The following is a 22,658-nucleotide window of genomic DNA, read 5'->3' on the forward strand; positions in this document are numbered from 1 at the left end:
CCGTGTCTGGTAATTTAGATTAATTCGTTGTAATAATTAGACGCTGTAGCTGAAGTACGTGCATTTTTAAGTTATTTTATATGTTTATAGTTAAATAAAATTCAACATATAAAGAAAAGTGCAGTCTTTTTGCTTTTTTGGGGATCGAGTGGACTAGATATTAGTGGAACACGCGTCAGCCAGAGGTCTCCGCATCATCTTAAAACTTTTACGAACTTTGGATCTACAAGCGCAAAGACCTTTTCCCTGCTGCTCGAATTACAGCATATTTACAATTACTGTCTCTCGAAAATGACTTGATTTCAGGTGTTTTAAGCCACACTTGCTAACAGGTGTATATGTTTGTTTGTTTATTAGGATTTTAATGTCATGTTTTACATGGTTACATTCATGACAGGAACGGTAGTTACTCATCGCACAAGGTTCATCAGTACACAAGGTTATATCGAACAGTCTTGGACAATTTTGTATCTCCAATTCCACGCACTTGCATGCGTTTGGACTGTGTGGAGGAAACCCACACGTACACGGGGAGAACATGCAAACTCCACACAGAAAGGACCCGGACCGCCCCTCCTGGGGCTCGAACACAGGACCTTCTTGCTGTGAGACAACAGTGCTACCCACCTAGCCACCCCAATAGGTGTAGAAATCAGTTGCATAAAATGAATTATAGGCTTTATAGCAATAGTTCAGAAAAGACCCTCTTGGTTCCACTAGTCTGCCTTTCCAGCATGAGGCCAGGTTCATAAAGACATGCTATTGAAAGGTTTGGGAAAAAAGGACTTGGTGACCTACAACCTCAACACCTTTAGGAAGAACTGAAACACTGATTGGGAGCTAGGAAATGTTTTTAATACAAATATAAATTCCCAGACATCCAAGAGTGACTACTGTTAAAGAAAAGTAATAGCTGATAGCTGTAGGAGGCAATTTCCTAATAATGCCCATGATTTGGAAACCGGATGGCCAACAAGTTTATGGGCAGGTTCTTGCATACTTTTGGTTAAATAGTGTATGTCTGAGAATAGCTAAACTAGCAAAATAGGCACACAGAGTAACTTTGGGTTCTGGCACTTGGGTGGCACACTGGTGAAGTAACCCACTACCACTGGGTTCCAGGGTACCAATCCCCAGCGGTGCTATCTATACAGACATCTGATCAGGTTAAAGCGCTGGTAAAACATGAAAATAAAGCATTTGCCTATTATACATACCATGGTCGAATTATATTTTTTAATATGTAAGGCATTTTTTATTGTAGATTTGATCAAATTCTCAACTCAAGACTAAAGTCATTGTAATAAGTGTCAATGTGGTTCTTTTCTTACAGATCTGGAGCGAGACTTTAATCAGTGGGATCATTTAATTGATGGTAAAGATGATCACCTTATTCCAGGCACCAACATCACAGTCCTTCAATCCTCCATCTGATCAACTGCAGTGTTGAGTGCTAATCAAACACAGTGGTTAAGTACACTGATCAACCATAACATTAAAACCACCTCCTTGTGTCTACAATCACTGTCCATTTTATCAGCTCCTCTTACTATATAGAAGCACTTTGTAGTTCTACAATTACTGACTGTAGTGCATCTGTTTCTCTGCATACTTTTTAGCCTGCCACCCTGTTCTTCAATGGTCAGGGCCCCCCCAAAGTACGTATTATTTAGGTGGTGGGTCATTCTCAGCACTGCTGGTGGTATGTTAGTGTGTGTTGTGCTGGTATGAGTGGATCAGACACAATGCATCCATCAATGCTGATGGAGTTTTTAAATATCGTGTCCACTTACTGTCCACTCTTAGCCACTCCTACCTAGTTGGTCCACCTTGTAGATGTAAAGTCAGAGACGATCTCTCATCTATTGCTGCTGTTTGAGTTGGTCATAGACCATCAGTGGTCACAGGATGCTGCCCACGAAGCGCTGTTGGCTGGATATTTTTGGTTGGTGGACTATTCTCAGTCCAGCAGTGACAGTGAGGTGTTTAAAAACTCCAGCAGCAGCACTGCTGTCTCTTATCCACTCAGACCAGCACAACACACACTAACACAACATGTCAATCATCACCACCATGTCAGTGTCACTGCAGTGCTGAGGATGATCCACCACCCAAATAATACCTGCTCTGTAGTGGTCCTGGGAGAGTCCTGAGTATTGAAGAACAGCATGAAAAAGGCTAACAAAGCATGCAAAGAAACAGATGGACTACAGAACTACAAAGTGCTTCTATATGGTAAGTGGAGCTGATAAAATTGATAAAATGTTATGGCTGATCAGTTTATGTAGGCACTGTTCTTTTAATGATACCCAGAAAAAATGTATTTTTACCAGGGGGCAAAACATTATTACAAAAGGTATAATATGTATTGATACTGTTGCACCAATGTTGTCACTTTAATCTTTATTTAACTTTTTGTGTATTGTTCTTGCTATTGGACCATGCATACCAAACACTATAGGATAATAGAAGTTCTATTTTAATAGAAAGGGAGTGATTTCTGTACACAGTAATAAGACTGTGTCTTATTCTGAAAGTGTGTGACAGTGCTATTCTTAAGATAAGTTTAATTTAATGTTAAGGTAATACCAGGCCCACTGCCACACTGACCAGAAGTATGTACCACAAAGCAGGATTAGTGAGATCGCATCCACAGCAAAACTTGTGTATACTTAAATAATTCCTTTCTGCTTTTTGGAATGTTTTAGCCCTCATGGTGAAGTGTTATAAGAAACTGAATAACAATCATACAACAGTGTGTGGTGCCTTGTTCTTACAACCACTTTATGCAGCGTTGCCTTTTTATACAGTGTGGCCAGAGTAATAGTGAAGCACAAATGAATAAATGATGTGATCAAGTTGATAATTTACCTCAGTGCCAGTCATGGTTTAATTTTACCTGATCAAAATTGAATTTAAATGTAAGATTTAATGTTTATACACTACATGATTTTTTGATAAGAATATAATGTATAGGCTGGATGTAATTTTACCTGTGCAGACATGCCTACATTAATTTAAATAAAAATCTTGGACAATATTGTGTCAAACATTTGTGTTTTTTTAATAAAAAAAAAACAACAACCTCATGTTGGAACTTGGAACTGTGTTTGGATATTTTAAAATGTATAGATCTTATAGGGACAGTCAACAGCATAAGGTTTGCACAAATGAGTCATATACAAAGAAAGAACACAACACATTCATTACCTTATAAACAAAAATATTTTCCATCACTTTAGCACTCAATGACAACAGCTTCACTACCAAAACAACGCAACAGAAACTATTTGATTTGCTAATGACAGAAACAATCAAAACAATAAAACAAAAGAAGTGCTTTTTTTTAAGAGAAAGACAACACCCATTTCAGTGCTTATTATTAGATTACTTAAATTCTGTATGTTACAGGAAGTCAGATTTTTTCTTACTAACCTCTTTACGTACATTTTTAAACTAACTGGAACTTCAAACTAAAGAATGCAAAGTGATGCAGGAACATATAACAGACTTCCTGAGAATTGAGTTATAATATACAATATGCCCATGTGTAGTCGCTATTCTTCACTACCTGGATCAGCTGGCTCTGCCGGAGATGCAGTCCATGCTTTCACAAAGACCACGTCATCAGATGCCTCATTAATTTTCAGAATCAGATGAGTGACTTCGAGCACGTCCGTATCAGGATGTTCAAAAACAGTTGGTTCAACACACAGAACTGCAAAGTAAACACACTACTGGGTCATCGTTCTAAAATCCAACTTTCATAGTTAACCATTTGCAGCCATGTACAAAATCAGTGATGAAATAAAATAGTACATATTCATCAGGATATTAATGTCACATTTTACACACTTTGATTACATTCATGACAGGACAGGTAATTATTGGTTACACAAGATTCATCAGTTTTAGTGTTTTTAAGTTTTAATGTTAAACACAGTCATGGACAATTTAGTATCTCCAATTCACCTCACTTGCATGTTTTTGGACTGTGGAAGGAAACCCATGCAGGCACGGGGAAAACATGCAAACTCCACACAGAAGGGACCCAGGCCGCTCCACCTGAGAACTGAATTGAGGACCTTCTTGTGGTGAGGCGACAGTGCTGCCCACCGAGCCACTCCCTGCTACAAAGATGAGGTTATGGAAGATGCAGAGGTCGGCCAAGGAAACTTAGTGCAGCAGATAAAAGATACATCTTGTTTACTTTTCTTCAGAACAGGAAGATGTTCAGCAGTGCCATCAGCTCAGAACTGGCAGAAACCAGTGGGACCCAGGTACACAAATCTAAAGTTCAGAGAAGTCTGGCCAGAAGAGGTCTTCACAATAAGTGTCTGCAGGCAACAGTGAAGCATGGTGGAGGTTCCTTGCAAGTTTGGGGTTGCATTTTAGCAAATGGAGTTGGGGATTTGGTCAGGATTAACAAGTGTCCTCAGTGCTGAGAAATATATGCAGATACAGTGTATCACAAAAGTGAGTGCACCCCTCACATTTCTGCAAATATTTCATTATATCTTTTCATGGGACAACACTATAGACATGAAACTTGGATATAACTTAGAGTAGTCAGTGTACAGCTTGTATAGCAGTGTAGATTTACTGTCTTCTGAAAATAACTCAACACACAGCCATTAATGTCTAAATAGCTGGCAACATAAGTGAGTACACCCCACAGTGAACATGTCCAAATTGTGCCCAAATGTGTCGTTGTCCCTCCCTGGTGTCATGTGTCAAGGTTCCAGGTGTAAATGGGGAGCAGGGCTGTTAAATATGGTGTTTTGGGTACAATTCTCTCATACTGGCCACTGGATATTCAACATGGCACCTCATGGCAAAGAACTCTCTGAGGATGTGAGAAATAGAATTGTTGCTCTCCACAAAGATGGCCTGGGCTATAAGAAGATTGCTAACACCCTGAAACTGAGCTACAGCATGGTGGCCAAGGTCATACAGCGGTTTTCCAGGACAGGTTCCACTCGGAACAGGCTTCGCCAGGGTCGACCAAAGAAGTTGAGTCCACGTGTTCGGCGTCATATCCAGAGGTTGGCTTTAAAAAATAGACACGAGTGCTGCCAGCATTGCTGCAGAGGTTGAAGATGTGGGAGGTCAGCCTGTTTGGCTCAGATGGTGTCCAGCATGTGTGGCGGCGCCCTGGTGAGAAGTACCAAGACAACTGTATCTTGCCTACAGTCGAGCATGGTGGTGGTAGCATCATGGTCTTGGGCTGCATGAGTGTTGCTGGCACTGGGGAGCTGCGGTTCATTGAGGGAAACATGAATTCCAACATGTACTGTGACATTCTGAAACAGAGCATGATCCCCTCCCTTCGAAAACTGGGCCTCATGGCAGTTTTCCAACAGGATAACGACCCCAAACACAACCTCCAAGATGACAACTGCCTTGCTGAGGAAGCTGAAGGTAAAGGTGATGGACTAAACCCAATTGAGCACCTGTGGCGCATCCTCAAGTGAAAGGTGGAGGAGTTCAAGGTGTCTAACATCCACCAGCTCCGTGATGTCATCATGGAGGAGTGGAAGAGGATTCCAGTAGCAACCTGTGCAGCTCTGGTGAATTCCATGCCCAGGAGGGTTAAGGCAGTGCTGGATAATAATGGTGGTCACACAAAATATTGACACTTTGGGCACAATTTGGACATGTTCACTGTGGGGTGTACTCACTTATGTTGCCAGCCATTTAGACATTAATGGCTGTGTGTTGAGTTATTTTCAGAAGACAGTAAATCTACACTGCTATACAAGTTGTACACTGACTACTCTAAGTTATATCCAAGTTTCATGTCTATAGTGTTGTCCCATGAAAAGATATAATAAAATATTTGCAGAAATGTGAGGGGTGTACTCACTTTTGTGATACACTGTACATATCCATCATGCAATACCACCAGGAAGATGTCTGATTAGCTCCAAATTTACTCTGCAGAAGGAGGTCCCCAATCATAAAGCCACCGTCATGTCAATGTCAAAAACTATCTTTAGCGTCAAGAAGAACAAAGAGTCCTGTAAGAGATATGACCCACACAGAGCCCTGACCTCATCGTAGAGTCTGTCTGGGATTACCCACAGAGGAAACCCAAACAAACTCCACACAGAAAGGACCTAGACTGCTCCACCTAGAAATCGAACCCCGGACTTTCTTGCTAAGCGGCGACTGTGCTACCCAGTATGCCACCCGCACAGTACAGTCATTGACATTGACTGGCTATACCAGTTAGAATAGATACAATTTTCAGCCACTTCTTAATTCATTAATCAACCAAATCTTGGCTTGTCCATCAGAATGGAAGCATAGAAATTTCAGACTTGAACTCATAGGCACACTGACCAGTATACTGTTACTCACCAGAAGAATCAGTCATGGCAGCATGTTCAGTAGCCATCGTTTCTTCTTGAAGCTGAAAATTAGACAGCAAATATGAACAGAACATGGAAGTATTCAAATCATGGAGTTATGTTTTTAACTCCTGTAATGAAAGGGAAATTACCGTGTCATCAGATGCAGTATCCGACTGCTGATCAGCATCACTTGTAACATCAGTTACATCTTCAGTAAAACCTGGTGAAAACCAGCAGGACAACAGTTTATTAAGTCTTTTAAAAGCACCAACATTGCTTAATTAATGCAAGGAGTATCATACATGGCCAAAAGTAAGTGGACACACTGGGCTTAGCTATTTCAGCTATACAATATAGAATAGAATGCCTTTTTTTGTCATATATACATATACACGTGTACAGTACAACGAAATTCTTTCTTCAGATATCCCAACTTGTTTGGAGGCTGGGGTCAGAGCACAGGGTCAGTCATCACATAGCACCCCTGGAGCAGAGAGGGTTCAAGGGCCCAAAAGTGGCTGCATGGCAGAGCTGGGATTCGAACTCTCAACCATTCAGTTGATAGCCCAAAGCTTTACAAACTACACTACCACTGTCCCATTATACTGCACATTATGTAACTTTTTTTTTCCCATTTTATTCTAAAAGCCATGGAAATTAAACATTTTGGAATTGTGCCACGTTCTTTCCATATAAATACTGTCTGCGCTCATGTATCGTGGTGATTAACCAGTTAATGATACCTGACATTGTTTAGTTATTGTCATTGTTTAATGTCAGTCAAAAATGTACATTAATTAACAATAGCTGATGCTTGATTCCAATTTAGAGTGCAGCTAAAGTCAGTACAGAGTAAGAACACATGTTTAAAAGACATTTTAAGCCACCATCAGCATGCACCAGCTTTGTGAACTGGTTCTGCTTACGGTATTTTTCATTCCTAGTTCCGACACTCACAAGAACATGAAGCTTCATGGAGAGAGTTTTAATTGCCATCCAGCTGCACACAAGCCTAACAGCAACATGTGCAGTGCCAAGCATCATATGGAGTTAAAGTGCAAAGAAATGTGCAGTGTCTGCTGTTTCAGCTTGACAATGCCCAGTGTGCAAACCCACGATTGGTCGAGTTTGGCATAAATTAACCGGATTCACCCAACCTCAACCCCACCCGACACTTTTGGAAAATATTTAAAAGCAAACTGCAAGCTATCGTCTTCAAGAGTTCAAGAGTTTTATTGTCATGTGCACAGAAGAACCGGCAGTTACACTGTACAATGAAATTCTTACTTTGTTCGTCCTCCAAACATCAATAAGTATTATAAATAAATAGTCTTGTGGCTGACCTTACTAGTGCTTTTTGTGTTCTCAGAGATACGAATGTTATGGCAGAAAACATCAGCCAACACCAAATTAATACCCATGGTTTTGTAATAAAGAAGTTTCAAAAGTACATCCAGAACTGATAACCAGATCTCTTACTCATGCCCATGCACTGTGATTGTGTTTGTAAAAAAAAAACAGCTTACTGTTAACTTCTTCAAGCAAGGCCTCCACATCAGGTTTATCAGGATCTAAACTCCGAGCCTATAAACAAATTGCATTAAAAAGACAAGGTCACACAAAAGTATGTCTCACCAACAAATTACTTCAATTTTCAAACTACTTTGACGCTGTTTTTGTTTGTTACAGCTCCTATAGATGCTATACAGTAACAGAAATGTACAGAAAATGCATATTTTCTTCAAAAATAACAAAAACAATGAACTCATTATGTACAAGTTTGTCCAGGTACTATCATACAATGTTTTTAAAACTTTAAAATAGCTAAACATTACATTTCTCACTTAAGGTTATATTTTCAACTGTACACTAATAATATTTACTAAAATTCAGTAAAGTTGCTTTGAGACAATGTCTATTGCGAAAAGCGCTATATAAATAAAGTTAACTTGACTTAAAACAAAATTACAATTAATTAAGATACAAAAAGATACAAAAATGCACCTTTTACAACCTTTAACGTACATGATCAACCAAAAATTTAAAAGTGTTTGAGTTTTGTGAAAATTAATAATAAAAATAAAAAAACTAGGGCTGGCACGATCCGATACTCTGTCCGATCTTGGCCCAAATCACTGGATCAGAAGAAAAAAAACGCGTAATCCGATCCGATACTGTTGCTTAATGTAAATAACACAACGTAAACAAGGCCATTCAGAAATTAAAACACATTTATCTACTTAAACTTTTAGCATTTTAAATAATCATCTACTACTGCCACAAATAAAAACAATGTTTTACGGCGTGTCATCCGAATTAACGCAATGGACCAATTAGAATTGACTACAATTTTATATTAAAAATATTATTTATTTGTTAAATACAGATAAAGTTGCACTTTAAATTTTATTTTAAATGTTTGTACGGTGCTGTTAAACAAGCCAAAAATACTGCAAAATGTTGTGTGTTTAAGTTAAAATTAAAACAGCAGTTTTGCATTATTTGTTTCACAGTCTGAGCATTGTTATAATAATAATAATAATACATTTTATTTATATAGTGCTTTTCAAGATACTCAAAGATGCTTTACATAAGACAAAATCAAAACAAATACGTACATACACCATACAAATCATAGTACAAAATCTAAATAGTACATCAAGAATAATTAAGATAAAAACAAAGAGAGCAGCATAAGACAGTTCATTAAAAATTAGCTAAATTATGAGAGAGAACAACAAATATAGAACAATTTCTTAAAATTAGACAGAAACAGGACAGATTCACATGCAATCAGGAAACTGAAAACTTTACAAGTTTTAGGATCTAGGACTTTTTCTGTCGTGATCTAAGTATAAAAACTATTAAAAAGAATAGCAAAAATAAAAGCATTTATTTCGTGGTGTTACAAGTTAAATGCCATTTTGAATAGATGAGTTTTGAGAAGTGACTTGAATTTGGACAGGTCAGGACAATCTCGTAGGTGTTTGGGGAGAGCATTCCATAAAGATGGAGCAGCTATGGAAAAGGCCCTGTCACCCCAGGTCCGGTGCTTGGTCCTAGAGGGTATGGACAGTAGGTTAGCCTCAGAAGAGCGAAGGCTATGGGAGGGAATGTGCTGATGGAGCAGGTCGGTGAGGTAGGATGGGGCCTGATTATGGAGAGCTTTGTGAGTGAATAGAAGAATTTTGAATTGAATGCATTGAGCAACGGGAAGCCAATGAAGTTTTTGGAGAACAGGTGTAATATGATCACGGGAGCGAGTATGAGTAAGGAGGCGAGCAGCTGAATTCTGGATATACTGAAGTTTTTTTAGGATTTTGTTAGATGTACCATAAAGGATGCTATTGCAATAATCAATTCTGGATGTAATAAAAGCATGAATCAAGGTTTCGGCGGCAGAAAAGGAGAGTGATGGACGTAGACGTGCTATGTTTTTTAGATGAAAGAAAGCAGTTTTGGTGATGTGATTTACATGGAGGTCAAAAGAGAGGTTGCTATCAAAAATTACACCAAGATTTTGGATGTTTTTTTTTATTTATTTTTTTTATTGTTATTTAGATAGCTAGTTTAATCATGGTGCATTGAGACATGCATTATTACTGCTTAGTTGTTTAAGAGGAGAGATGACAGTATCGGATTGGTATCAGTATCGGATTACCAATACTGCAACTCAATTTGCAGTATTGGTATTGGACATAAAAAAGTGGTATCGAGCCAGCCCTAAAAAAAAAAAAAAACTAAATCGCTAAACTCTTGTTTAGAAGTGAATTTAGCCTCTGTAACGAGTGATTTTTAAAAGCCATTTAGTAGCAATAACTGCAAGTCTTACTGGACAAGTCTTTGAATGCCTGCATTTGAGCACTTTATTCCATGCTTCATGGCAAATCATTTCAATCTTTAATCTTCAAGCAAAATTCTTTATGAATGGTGAGATCAACACTCAATGACACTGGTCGGACAGAAACCCTTTCAACCCATTCTGGACCAACCCATCCAACATGGTTGTCTCAACTGAAGTCATGGTATAGTGTAGTGTATGGTTTACCCAAATTGTGCTACTCTTCTTCATTGATGGAACATTAAGAGCAGGCTGTTGCGCAGAAAATAATGTGACCTGATTTATGTATTTGTTTAGATGTTTTACGCCATGCTCGTTTCCTGATTTCTTCCAACAATGGAAGAAGTGGATGCCAAATCATATTTACAATCACCAGCTGACATCATCTTTTTGAAATTCTTAATTTTTTAATTTAACCTCATTACTAGCCCTTTTCCCAATTGCCCTTAAATGTGTTGCAGGTCTGCAATGCAGGAATGGATATACTGGTGCTGGTCATAAAATTAGAATATCATGAAAAAGTTGATTTATTTCAGTAATTCCATTCAAAAAGTGAAACTTGTATATTAGATTCATTCATTACACACAGACTGATATATTTCAAATGTTTATTTCTTTTAATGTTGATGATTATAACTGACAACTAATGAAAACCCCAAATTCAGTATCTCAGAAAATTAGAATATTACTTAAGACCAATACAAAAAAAGGATTTTTAGAAATGTTGGCCAACTGAAAAGTATGAACATGAAAAGTATGAGCATGTACAGCACTCAATACTTAGTTGGGGCTCCTTTTGCCTGGATTACTGCAGCAATGCAGCGTGGCATGGAGTCCATCAGTCTGTGGCACTGCTCAGGTGTTATGAGAGCCCAGGTTGCTCTGATAGTGGCCTTCAGCTCTTCTGAATTGTTGGGTCTGGCGTATCACATCTTCCTCTTCACAATACCCCATAGATTTTCTATGGGGTTAAGGTCAGGAAAGTTTGCTGGCCAATTAAGAACAGGGATACCATGGTCCTTAAACCAGGTACTGGTAGCTTTGGCACTGTGTGCAGGTGCCAAGTCCTGTTGGAAAATAAAATCTGCATCTCCATAAAGCTGGTCAGCGGCAGGAAGCATGAAGTGCTCTAAAACTTCCTGGTAGACGGCTGCGTTGACCTTGGACCTCAGAAAACACAGTGGACCAACACCAGCAGATGACATGGCACTCCAAACCATCACTGACTGTGGAAACTTTACACTGGACCTCAAGCAACGTGGATTCTGTGCCTCTCCTCTCTTCCTCCAGACTCTGGGACCTTGATTTCCAAAGGTAATGCAAAATGTACTTTCATCAGAGAACATAACTTTGGACCACTCAGCAGTCCTTTTTGTCTTTAGCCCAGTCGAGACGCTTCTGACGCTGTCTCTTGTTCAAGAGTGGCTTGACGCACGGAATGCGTCAGCTGAAACCCATGTCTTGCATACGTCTGTGCGTGGTGGTTCTTGAAGCACTGACTCCAGCTACAGTCCACTCTTTGTGAATCTCCCCCACATTTTTGAATGGGTTTTGTTTCACAATCCTCTCCAGGGTGCAGTTATCCCTATTGCTTGTACACTTTTTTCTACCACATCTTTTTCTTCCCTTCGCCTCTTTATTAATGTGCTTGGACACAGAGCTCTGTGAACAGCCAGCCTCTTTAGCAATGACCTTTTGTGTCTTGCCCTCCTTGTGCAAGGTGTCAATGGTCGTCTTTTGGACAACTGTCAAGTCAGCAGTCTTCCCCGTGATTGTGTAGCCTACAGAACTAGACTGAGAGACCATTTAAAGGCCTTTGCAGGTGTTTTGAGTTAATTAGCTGATTAGAGTGTGGCACCAGGTGTCTTCAATATTGTACCTTGTCACAATATTCTAATTTTCTGAGATACTGAATTTGGGGTTTTCATTAGTTGTCAGTTATAATCATCAACATTAAAAGAAATAAACATTTGAAATATATCAGTCTGTGTGTAATGAATGAATATAATATACAAGTTTCACTTTTTGAATGGAATTACTGAAATAAATCAACTTTTTCATGATATTCTAATTTTATGACCAGCACCAGTATCTTAACAAATAATATGACAAGACAAAACATGAAATATCTTGGATTCATACCGTCTACAATGAAATAAAAGTCAAAGTGTAAGAAACACTATGTTTTTTTAAGGCATCCAGGTCAGGATCAGTCTTAGGTGCAACACAAGCTGAATCCATGTACTAATGAAATATGGACATGGGCAGAATTCATTTTCCATAGCGTCCCAACTTTCTTTCCGATTTGGCCTTGTAAATAAAAAACCTACCTCCTCTTGTGAGATCTCAACCAAGGCAGCCAGATCTGAATCAGTCTCAGGTTCCACACATTGAGCCTGTAAGCAAAGTAAAGCTCTATTTTGGGGTTTTGGTGCATTCAGACATTTATTACTGAAATAAATTTAAAGAACTACCTTCTCCTGTGGCATTTCAATCAATCTACCTAGATTAGGTTCAGCCTCAGGTTCTACATTTTGAGACTGTAAGCAGAGAAAGACTTTAGCTTTTGGCTGGGTACACTCAGGAGTAATTTACTAAAATAAATACAAAATGCTACCTTCTCTAGCTTTAAAGCAGGAATTAAACACATCAGCTCATCTGCCTGCTCAGAGGGTTGACACACATAATCTAATGTTTGTGTACAATAATATGCAAAAGAATTAAGAGCATGGATTAACTTGTTTTCCCAAATATGGCTAACATTAGATTGGGTAACATTATCTGTTCAAATGTACAAAACCTGTTTGTTTTGCTGCTGGATTACATGTTTCCTCATCATCTTCAGTTTGTGCCTAACATGGAATGTTAGCATGACAGTTAGCATATGAGTATTAACCATATGCAAGCGCCAAGTCACAGACAAGGTACGGAAAAGAGAATTTATTTTACCATGTTCTCCACAGAAGAAGTTAGGGTCTGCCCTGGATCATTTGCTAACTCCGGCTCTGTCAAAAAAAAAATTAAAAAATCTAAGGGCAAATTAAAGCAGTGTCAAATCAATTGTATAGGTAAAGGTAGCCTCATTGTATAGGTCGATTGTATAGGTAGCCTCATTGTATAGGTAGTCTCATTAAGGGGGTGTCAAATCGATTATATAGGTAAAGGTAGCCTCATTAAAGGGGTTTCGAATCGATTGTATAGGTAAAGGTAGCCTCATTGTAGATGTCGATTGTATAGGTAGCCTCATTGTATAGGTAGTCTTATTAAGGGGGTGTTCAAATCGATTGTATAGGTCAGTGGTTCTCAAACTGTGGTACGCGTACCACTGGTGGTACGTGAAGCAGCATGAGGTGGTACGCCAGATAATCTCGGAAAAGTAATTACATGGACCGAAAAAATAAATCATTTAATAATTATAAATAAAAAATAATATGAAACAAAATGTGTAAATTACTAATAAAATCTGTTTCAAAGTTCATATAATTCTGTTTTAATAAAATCAGTTTAATTAAAACAAGTTGTATTTAAACTAATGTGTTTGTAAAAATATTCGGGGCTACGCAGACACCGTACTTCATTAAGTCTATACTTCACGTTCGCAGTTTCCATCTCGAAATTTCCGAAACGTTATTAGTAAAGTTATCAGTAGCTTTCTCGCTTTTGTCAGAGCAGATCTGTGTTTGAATCTCATTGATCTCGTTCCTGACATCACCAGGCTGCTCCGCTAAACACGCGCACTCACTCAAATCCGAAAACACTTTCAGTATCGCGGAGAATGAGCGAGCGACACACACACACACACATGCACGCACACACACACACACACACACAGAGAGAGAGAGAGCTAGTAGTATAATGACAAATAATTCAGAAATAAACTATAAACTTGTTTAATTAGGTTAAATCTGATTATTTTATTGTGCTTATGTTTTAAAGCAGAATCAAACTCAGTCACATCTTTGTACAAGAAAGGATTTTTCTAAAACTTAATGAAATGCAACCACAGTCTGTCTCTTCCCTGTAGTTTTTTGCCTTTTGAAATTAATCTTTCTTATTTAAGTGATGTTTGAATTAGGCCTACATTTAATGCAAATTTGATGTTAATATCAGGGATGTCTTATAGTTTACCTAGCAGCGCGAAGATTCACTTTTTGAATGGCTCTTTAAAAGGAACCAAGCCAAAATATCCGGCTCCTGTCAAGAAGCCATAATTCCCATCACTGCCTATATATACAGGGGTTGGACAATGAAACTGAAACACCTGGTTTTAGACCACAATAATTTATTAGTATGGTGTAGGGCCTCCTTTTGCGGCCAATACAGCGTCAATTCGTCTTGGAAATGACATATACAAGTCCTGCACAGTGGTCAGAGGGATTTTAAGCCATTCTTCTTGCAGGATAGTGGCCAGGTCACTACGTGATGCTGGTGGAGGAAAACGTTTCCTGACTCGCTTCTCCAAAACACCCCAAAGTGGCTCAATAATATTGTGGCTCTTGATACATCACAAAGACTTGCTGTCTTGGTCACAGATGCGCCAGCAAGACGTGCACCAACAATTTGTCCTCTTTTGAACTCTGGTATGTCACCCATAATGTTGTGTGCATTGCAATATTTTGAGCAAAACTGTGCTCTTACCCTGCTAATTGAACCTTCACACTCTGCTCTTACTGGTGCAATGTGCAATTAATGAAGATTGGCCACCAGACTGGTCCCATTTAGCCATGAAACCTCCCACACTAAAATGACAGGTGTTTCAGATTAATTGTCCAACCCCTGTATATATATACAGTGTATCACAAAAGTGAGTACACCCCTCACATTTCTGCAAATATTTCATTATATCTTTTCATGGGACAACACTATAGACATGAAACTTGGATATAACTTAGAGTAGTCAGTGTACAGCTTGTATAGCAGTGTAGATTTACTGTCTTCTGAAAATAACTCAACACACAGCCATTAATGTCTAAATAGCTGGCAACATAAGTGAGTACACCCCACAGTGAACATGTCCAAATTGTGCCCAAATGTGTCGTTGTCCCTCCCTGGTGTCATGTGTCAAGGTCCCAGGTGTAAATGGGGAGCAGGGCTGTTAAATTTGGTGTTTTGGGTACAATTCTCTCATACTGGCCACTGGATAGTCAACATGGCACCTCATGGCAAAGAACTCTCTGAGGATGAGAAACAGAATTGTTGCTCTCCACAAAGATGGCCTGGGCTATAAGAAGATTGCTAACACCCTGAAACTGAGCTACAGCATGGTGGCCAAGGTCATACAGCGGTTTTCCAGGACAGGTTCCACTCGGAACAGGCTTCGCCAGGGTCGACCAAAGAAGTTGAGTCCACGTGTTCGGCGTCATATCCAGAGGTTGGCTTTAAAAAATAGACACATGAGTGCTGCCAGCATTGCTGCAGAGGTTGAAGACATGGGAGGTCAGCCTGTCAGTGCTCAGACCATACGCCGCACACTGCATCAACTCGGTCTGCATGGTCGTCATCCCAGAAGGAAGCTGACGCACAAGAAAGCCCGCAAACAGTTTGCTGAAAACAAGCAGCCCAAGAACATGGATTACTGGAATGCCCTGTGGTCTGACGAGACCAAGATAAACTTGTTTGGCTCAGATGGTGTCCAGCATGTGTGGCGGCGCCCTGGTGAGAAGTACCAAGACAACTGTATCTTGCCTACAGTCAAGCATGGTGGTGGTAGCATCATGGTCTTGGGCTGCATGAGTGTTGCTGGCACTGGGGAGCTGCAATTCATTGAGGGAAACATGAATTCCAACATGTACTGTGACATTCTGAAACAGAGCATGATCCCCTCCCTTCGAAAACTGGGCCTCATGGCAGTTTTCCAACAGGATAACGACCCCAAACACAACCTCCAAGATGACAACTGCCTTGCTGAGGAAGCTGAAGGTAAAGGTGATGGACTAAACCCAATTGAGCACCTGTGGCACATCCTCAAGTGGAAGGTGGAGGAGTTCAAGGTGTCTAACATCCACCAGCTCCGTGATGTCATCATGGAGGAGTGGAAGAGGATTCCAGTAGCAACCTGTGCAGCTCTGGTGAATTCCATGCCCAGGAGGGTTAAGGCAGTGCTGGATAATAATGGTGGTCACACAAAATATTGACACTTTGGGCACAATTTGGACATGTTCACTGTGGGGTGTACTCACTTATGTTGCCAGCTATTTAGACATTAATGGCTGTGTGTTGAGTTATTTTCAGAAGACAGTAAATCTACACTGCTATACAAGCTGTACACTGACTACTCTTAAGTTATATCCAAGTTTTATTTCTATAGTGTTGTCCCATGAAAAGATATAATAAAATATTTGCAGAAATGTGAGGAGTGTACTCACTTTTGTGATACACTGTATATATATACACACACACCTAATTAATGTGTGCTATATGTGGTTCTGTGATGAGACATAGGTGGTACTTGGAAGTTTTGGTTTGACAATGGGTGGTACTCGGTCTAAAAAGTTTGAGAACCACTGGTATAGGTAGTCTCATTAAGGGGGTGTCGAATCAATTGTATAGGTAAAGGTAGCCTTGTTGTATATGTCGATTGTATAGGTAGTCTCATTTAATATGTAGTCTTATTAAGGGGGTGTTCAAATCGATTGTATACAGTGGTGTTCAAAAAAATAGCAGTCCAACACCATTAACCCAATAAGTCACTGTTTTTAGTAGAAGTGATATTTCTTACTTACAAAAAAAAATTACTTGAAAGTGTAGTAGAGTAATGAAAACAAAACAAACCCAACAATTAAGACATGCATGCCGCTCATTCTGAGTAATCGAAGCATTGATTGAAAGGGGGTTGTTCAAAATAATAGCAGTGAGGAGTTCAATTGGTGAAGTCACTCATTCTACAGAAGAACGGGTGTCAATTTTGGCCCTTATTTAAGGTAGGAGGGTGGCAAATGTTGCACAGGTTGGTCAAAGCACATTTCCTTATGAAATACTGGGTAAAATGGGTTGTTCCAGACATTGTTCTGATGAACAGCATACTTTGATAAAAAAGTTGATTGTAGAGGGAAAAAACATACAGAGAAGTGCAGCGAATTATAGGCTTCTCAGCTAAAATTATCTCAAATGCCTTGAAGTTACAACCAAAACCTGAAAGACGCAGAAGGAAGCGTGGAACTACTGTTCAATTGGATCGAAGAATAGCCAGAATGGCAAATAATCAGCCAATGATCACCTCCAGAAAGAACAAGGAACATCTGAAGTTACCAGTGAGAACAGAAGATGATTAAGTGAAGCCAATTTACCAGCAAGAACTCCTGCAAAGTCCCGTTGTTAAGAAAAAGACGTGTCCTGAATGGGTTCAAATTTCCCAAAGAACACATTGACTGGTCCAAAGAGAAATGGCTGAACATTTTGTGGACTGGTGAAAGCAAAATTGTTCTTTTTGAGTCTAGTGGCCGTAGACAGTATGTCAGACGACCCCCAAGCACTGAATTCAAGCCAGAGTGCACTGTGAAGACAGTAAAGCATGGTGGTACAAAATGATGATATGGTATGTTTTTCATACCATGGTGTTACGTCTATTTATCACATACGAGGGATCATGGATCAGTTTAAATATATCAGAATACTTGAGGAGATCATGTTACCCTATGTTGAAGAAGAAATGTCCTTAAAATGGGTGTTTCAACATGACAATGACCCAAAACATCTTGATTACAGACAAACAAGATTGAGGTACGGTAATAGAGTGACCAGCACAATCCCCTGACTTCAATCCCATAGAGAACTTGTGGGCTGATATCTGAAACACGTTTTTTTGAGGCAAAACCCACTGTGGAATGTACAACCCACAGGCAGAACTGTGGAATGTAGTCTGATCATCCTGGACTGGAATACCTGTTCTGAGGTGCCAGAAGTTGGTCGACTCCATGCAACACAGATCTCGGAAACAATCGTTATGCCACTAAATATTAGTTCAGTAATTTAAAGTAAAGTGAAACCTCAAACATTTTTTCAGTTTATAGATAATTTTTTTGAGTTTTTTAAGAAAAATGCTGCACTGCTATTATTTTGAACAGCCTAATATTCATTTTTCTTAACTTTCTGTAAAGGATTAACACAAACTGGCGAAATTTTGTTAATGTTTTGATTTAGAATTGAAGGTGTATTTTCAGTGCATTTGCATTTATGAAAATAAAAGTTATTATAATGATTTTGTGATTTATTCACTTTTAAAAAAAAATCACTGCTATTTTTTTAACACCACTGTAGGTAAAGGTAGTCTCATTGTATAGGTAGTCTCATTAAGGGGGTGTCGAATCGAATATTTAGGTAAAGGTAGCCTCATTGTATAAGTAGTCTCATTAAGGTGGTGTTCGAATCAATTGTATAGGTAAAGGTAGCCTCATTGTATATGTCAATTGTATAGGTAGCCTCATTGTATAGGTAGTCTCATTAAGGGAGTGTCGAATCGATTGTATAGGTAAAGGTAGTCTCATTGTATATATCGATTGTATAGGTAAAGGTAGCCTCATTGTATAGGTAGTCTCATTAAGGGGGTGTCGAATCAATTGTATAGGTAAAGGTAGCATTATTGTATATGTCAATTGTATAGGTATAGGTAGCCTCATTGTATAGGTAAAGGTAGTCTCATTAAAGGGGTTTCGAATCGATTGTATAGGTAAAGGTAGCCTCATTGTATAGGTCGATTGTATAGGTAGTCTAATTAAGGGGGTGTCGAATCAATTGTATAGGTAAAGGTAGCATTATTGTATATGTCAATTGTATAGGTATAGGTAGCCTCATTGTATAGGTCGATTGTATAGGTAGTCTAATTAAGGGGATGTCGAATCAATTGTATAAGTAAAGGTAGTCTCATTGTATAGGTAAAAGTAGTCTCAATAAAGGGGTTTCGAATCGATTGTATAGGTAAAGGTAGCCTCATTAAGGGGGTGTTCAAATCGATTGTAAAGGTAAAGGTAGTCTCATTGTATAGGTAATCTTATTAAGGGGGTGTTCGAATCGATTGTATAGGTAAAGGTAGCCTCATTGTATAGGTCGATTGTATAGGTAGTCTCATTAAGGGGGTGTTCAAATCGATTGTATAGGTAAAGGTAGTCTCATTGTATAGGTAGTCTCATTAAGGGGGTGTCGATTCGATTGTATAGGTAGCCTCATTGTATATGTTAATTGTATAGGTAAAGGTAGTCTCATTGTATTGGTCGATTGTATAGGTAGCCTCATTGTATAGGTAGTCTCATGAAGGGGATGTCAAATCGATTGTATAGGTAGCCTCAAATTACATGAGCAGAATCTGTCTGATGTCTGTGTAGGTGCCGGGTCAGCCATTTTAACCTGCTGAGATCTGAATCCAGATCTCAGTGGTAGTGGGCTAGCGTAATGGACCACTGCGCCACCGAAATGCAAGATTTAAACTTTACATGTAATAGACAATTTAAAATTTGCACCAACGGTCACTTATAAAATGTGAACTGTCCAATCTTAATAACCATTTTTTGACAGTGAACCATAAAGTTGTGTAAATATCACAAGTGTCTATTAAGCAGGTGTCTGTCGCTGTACCTCTGGATTGCATTACCCAAAGAGCAGCTTAGTTTCAGTGCACAAGTCACTAAAGTAAGTAACTTAGGACTCTCGTTAATCCCAGTTTATGGAACTGAAGGCTTAAGGTTTTTCTCAATTCAAAGTTGGGGAATTTTACAGAGTCAAACTAATACTAAACCCAGGTCCAGAGGCAAGAGGATTTAAAATTGAAGGTTCTGTTGACACAAGACAGGTCATTCTCATGTTTTAGGGAAAAATCAGGGTCTTGGGTAGGTTAAACCATGTAAAATACTTACGCTGAAATGGCTGCAGCACATTGTCAAAACAGGAGTCAAGTTCTTGGTTTTGAGGCTGTAAAATCAAACAGAAAAAATAGTAAGGCAAACTCACCTGTCTAATAATTTCACTACAGTCTGATAACAGCTATCGTTGTAATTAGGGATGTCCCGATCCGATCTCAAAGATCGGAATCAGGGCCGATCAAGGCATTTTTTAAACTGATCGGTATCGGCTTTACTAATGCCGATCATAATCCGATCTTTTGTTTTACGTCAGCATGTCCGCTGTGTGGAAATACTTTAAATTGGAAAGTGAAACAAGTCCAACAGCGGTGTAATGTCTGCACTGTGAGCGTTTCACGAGGCGGTAGGAGCAGAGCTGCGTTCATTACTGTAGAATTTTACTATTTATATGGTGTGTGAGTCAAGGATCACACCGGTTTACAAAACAATAACTTTTAATCCGAGTATGAAAACTTCAGGAGCATAACATACAGCTTTTACGAGTTTACGTGTTACAAGACTGAACGACATCTCAGTATCAAGCACTCTGATTGGCTTAGTTATGTAACCGAGCGTCGTAGTGATGCACTCGTTTAATAAAGAAATAAATACACGGTATATTCACATATTGTCGGGAGCATAACACTTTATTAACTTCTTCTGTTACGGTACTGAATAGCAGACAGCTAGAGCCAAGAACGCAAATCCATGCACTATGTAAGCCCCAAAGAGTCAAAACACACTCACCGCATAGAAACGTCCATCAAACCATTGTCACAATACAAGCACTTTAAGAACTGGCTTTCCTTCATAACAAAAGAGTGACTTTCCATTTTATTTTGGTATTCAGGTTTTACTGTAATGCTGTTAAGTAACTTATTTGTTTTTTCAAGTTAAGCTGCTACAGCACTTGTGAGTGGAGATTTCTGTTCATTTTTAGTGTATCACTGCATTAAACAGAATTATGTTCTTTGAATGTAAAGTTCAAAGTGAAACTGTATTTATCTCACTCATTTTGAGTGTTCTACTTTTACTACTACAATGCTGTGCTAAGTTTGTTTACTTTTATTTTGTAAAAATAAAAGAACATTAAGCAATAGCTTGGATGCAGGCAATTATTTTCCTACAACACTGCAGAGCTATTCAGTTGTTAAACATATACATTGGATTAATTTGAATAACTGTAATGTACTTGAAGTGTGCACTGTGTGAACAGTACTATCTAGTTCTTATCTAGACAATATGTAGAAAATACAAGTATCGGTTTGAGACTCGGTATCGGATCGGGATCAAAATTAATGATCGGGAACAAAAAAACGTGATCGGGACATCCCTAGTTGTAATACTATTGAATACTATTGAAGAGCTTGTCAGTAATTTATTTAATTATTTATTTATTAGGATTTTCAAGTAATGGTCAAATGATCTTGTATGCGGCAATTTTTATTAAATTACCATTTTAAAACCTTTAAACCATAATAAATGCCTAAAAACACAACAGAATTTAACAGAATTAAGAACAATTGTAAATCATTTTTATACCCATAATAATTTGTACACATTTTAAGCCAGAATGCTCTGCTCTAGCTTCTTTTATGCTTTTACCCTTTAATAAGATCAGACACAAATACGCCCCCACCCCCCACACACACAGAAACAATAATCAGATCAGTTTGCTAAAATACAACTATAGTTTGTTTGTTTTTTGTTATTACCATTTTCCTGTGGCCTTTTTAATCCCCAGTGTAATTTTTTGATTATAATAAATACAGACATCACAGCACTAAACTGAAAGCATCAAGCCAAGACTCGGTTTTATAAATGCTACACTCAAATGGGATCTCTTACTAAAAAGGTCTGATGAGACCAAACTTACCACAGGATCACACTCCATATCTTCCACCTATTTAAAAATAGCAACATGACTTCAACACATTCTGATGTAATCCAATGTACATTCAACTTTAAAGCAGGGTGACTAAATGCAGTACTTGCCTCCAAAACCTCTTTTACTTTTCCTATAGAAAGGAAAAAGGAAAAAAAGGTGTTCTATTTTTCACACTCAGGATGCAATTACAAAATATCATTCAAAATTAGGAGTCATTCAAATAAACCTGGATGACCGTTATGGCTATTTTATTTAAGTTACATATTTCAAACAAATTTGTAAAGAAAACTATACCTGTCAGGATACCAGTTTCAGCACTGCATGGAACCTGTATGTACAAACACACATTAATTAAGAACACATTTTATTTTATTACTGATCATCCTTAAAAAGAACAAATTAATTAAAACCACAATTCCTTTTTTAAATCTAAGCAATTAAAATAATTGTGTGGGGTCTAAATTCTATCATATTACTAAGGATGCAAACTGACAATTTACCTTTTAACCATCAAGCAATCGTGATTAGTCACCAGTTAACTGAATATTACAGCAACCCATCAAAAAATGTTTTCACATCAACATGTCTTTAAGCATAGTGGAATTAAGAAAGAAATCTTAAAACGGAACAATCACTTTTTAAACTTTTTTATATTAGAAAAAGCAGTGTATTTTAGAGCTCTGAAGTTATTAAAACATTTTTTTCTTAAAATGGGACCAATGACATCTTTGTGTATATGACCC

General features: G+C 38.4%; 2 protein-coding genes across 5 annotated transcripts in view; one reads left to right on the forward strand and one right to left on the reverse strand.

The window, feature by feature from the left end:
• pla2g7 (phospholipase A2, group VII (platelet-activating factor acetylhydrolase, plasma)) overlaps positions 1 to 3,040 on the forward strand; it is a 33,887-nt gene extending 30,847 nt beyond the window's left edge. Inside the window, exon 11 of the mRNA XM_063002050.1 lies at positions 1,334 to 3,040. Coding sequence (XP_062858120.1) covers positions 1,334 to 1,434 — 101 coding nt within the window. The 3' untranslated portion in view covers positions 1,435 to 3,040. The remainder of the gene's footprint in view (positions 1 to 1,333) is intronic.
• Positions 3,041 to 22,658, reverse strand: part of tdrd6 (tudor domain containing 6) — a 31,494-nt gene continuing 11,876 nt past the window's right edge. For 2 of the 4 annotated variants that reach the window (XM_063002045.1, XM_063002046.1), the window contains exons 5-17: positions 22,210 to 22,243; positions 22,023 to 22,045; positions 21,904 to 21,930; positions 20,043 to 20,097; positions 13,147 to 13,202; positions 12,998 to 13,049; positions 12,815 to 12,885; positions 12,672 to 12,737; positions 12,528 to 12,593; positions 7,883 to 7,940; positions 6,506 to 6,576; positions 6,364 to 6,415; positions 3,041 to 3,718 (exon numbers count right to left, since the gene is read on the reverse strand). In XM_063002045.1, the coding sequence (XP_062858115.1) occupies positions 3,558 to 3,718; positions 6,364 to 6,415; positions 6,506 to 6,576; positions 7,883 to 7,940; positions 12,528 to 12,593; positions 12,672 to 12,737; positions 12,815 to 12,885; positions 12,998 to 13,049; positions 13,147 to 13,202; positions 20,043 to 20,097; positions 21,904 to 21,930; positions 22,023 to 22,045; positions 22,210 to 22,243 (792 nt within the window). In that variant the 3' untranslated portion in view covers positions 3,041 to 3,557. Of the gene's footprint in view, positions 3,719 to 6,363; positions 6,416 to 6,505; positions 6,577 to 7,882; positions 7,941 to 12,527; positions 12,594 to 12,671; positions 12,738 to 12,814; positions 12,886 to 12,997; positions 13,050 to 13,146; positions 13,203 to 20,042; positions 20,098 to 21,903; positions 21,931 to 22,022; positions 22,046 to 22,209; positions 22,244 to 22,658 lie in introns of those variants that run through there. The other 2 variants (XM_063002047.1, XM_063002048.1) reach the window with 2 other exon arrangements.

This window comes from Trichomycterus rosablanca, chromosome 9 (genome assembly GCF_030014385.1).
Source record: "Trichomycterus rosablanca isolate fTriRos1 chromosome 9, fTriRos1.hap1, whole genome shotgun sequence".
Classification (NCBI taxonomy): domain Eukaryota; kingdom Metazoa; phylum Chordata; class Actinopteri; order Siluriformes; family Trichomycteridae; genus Trichomycterus; species Trichomycterus rosablanca.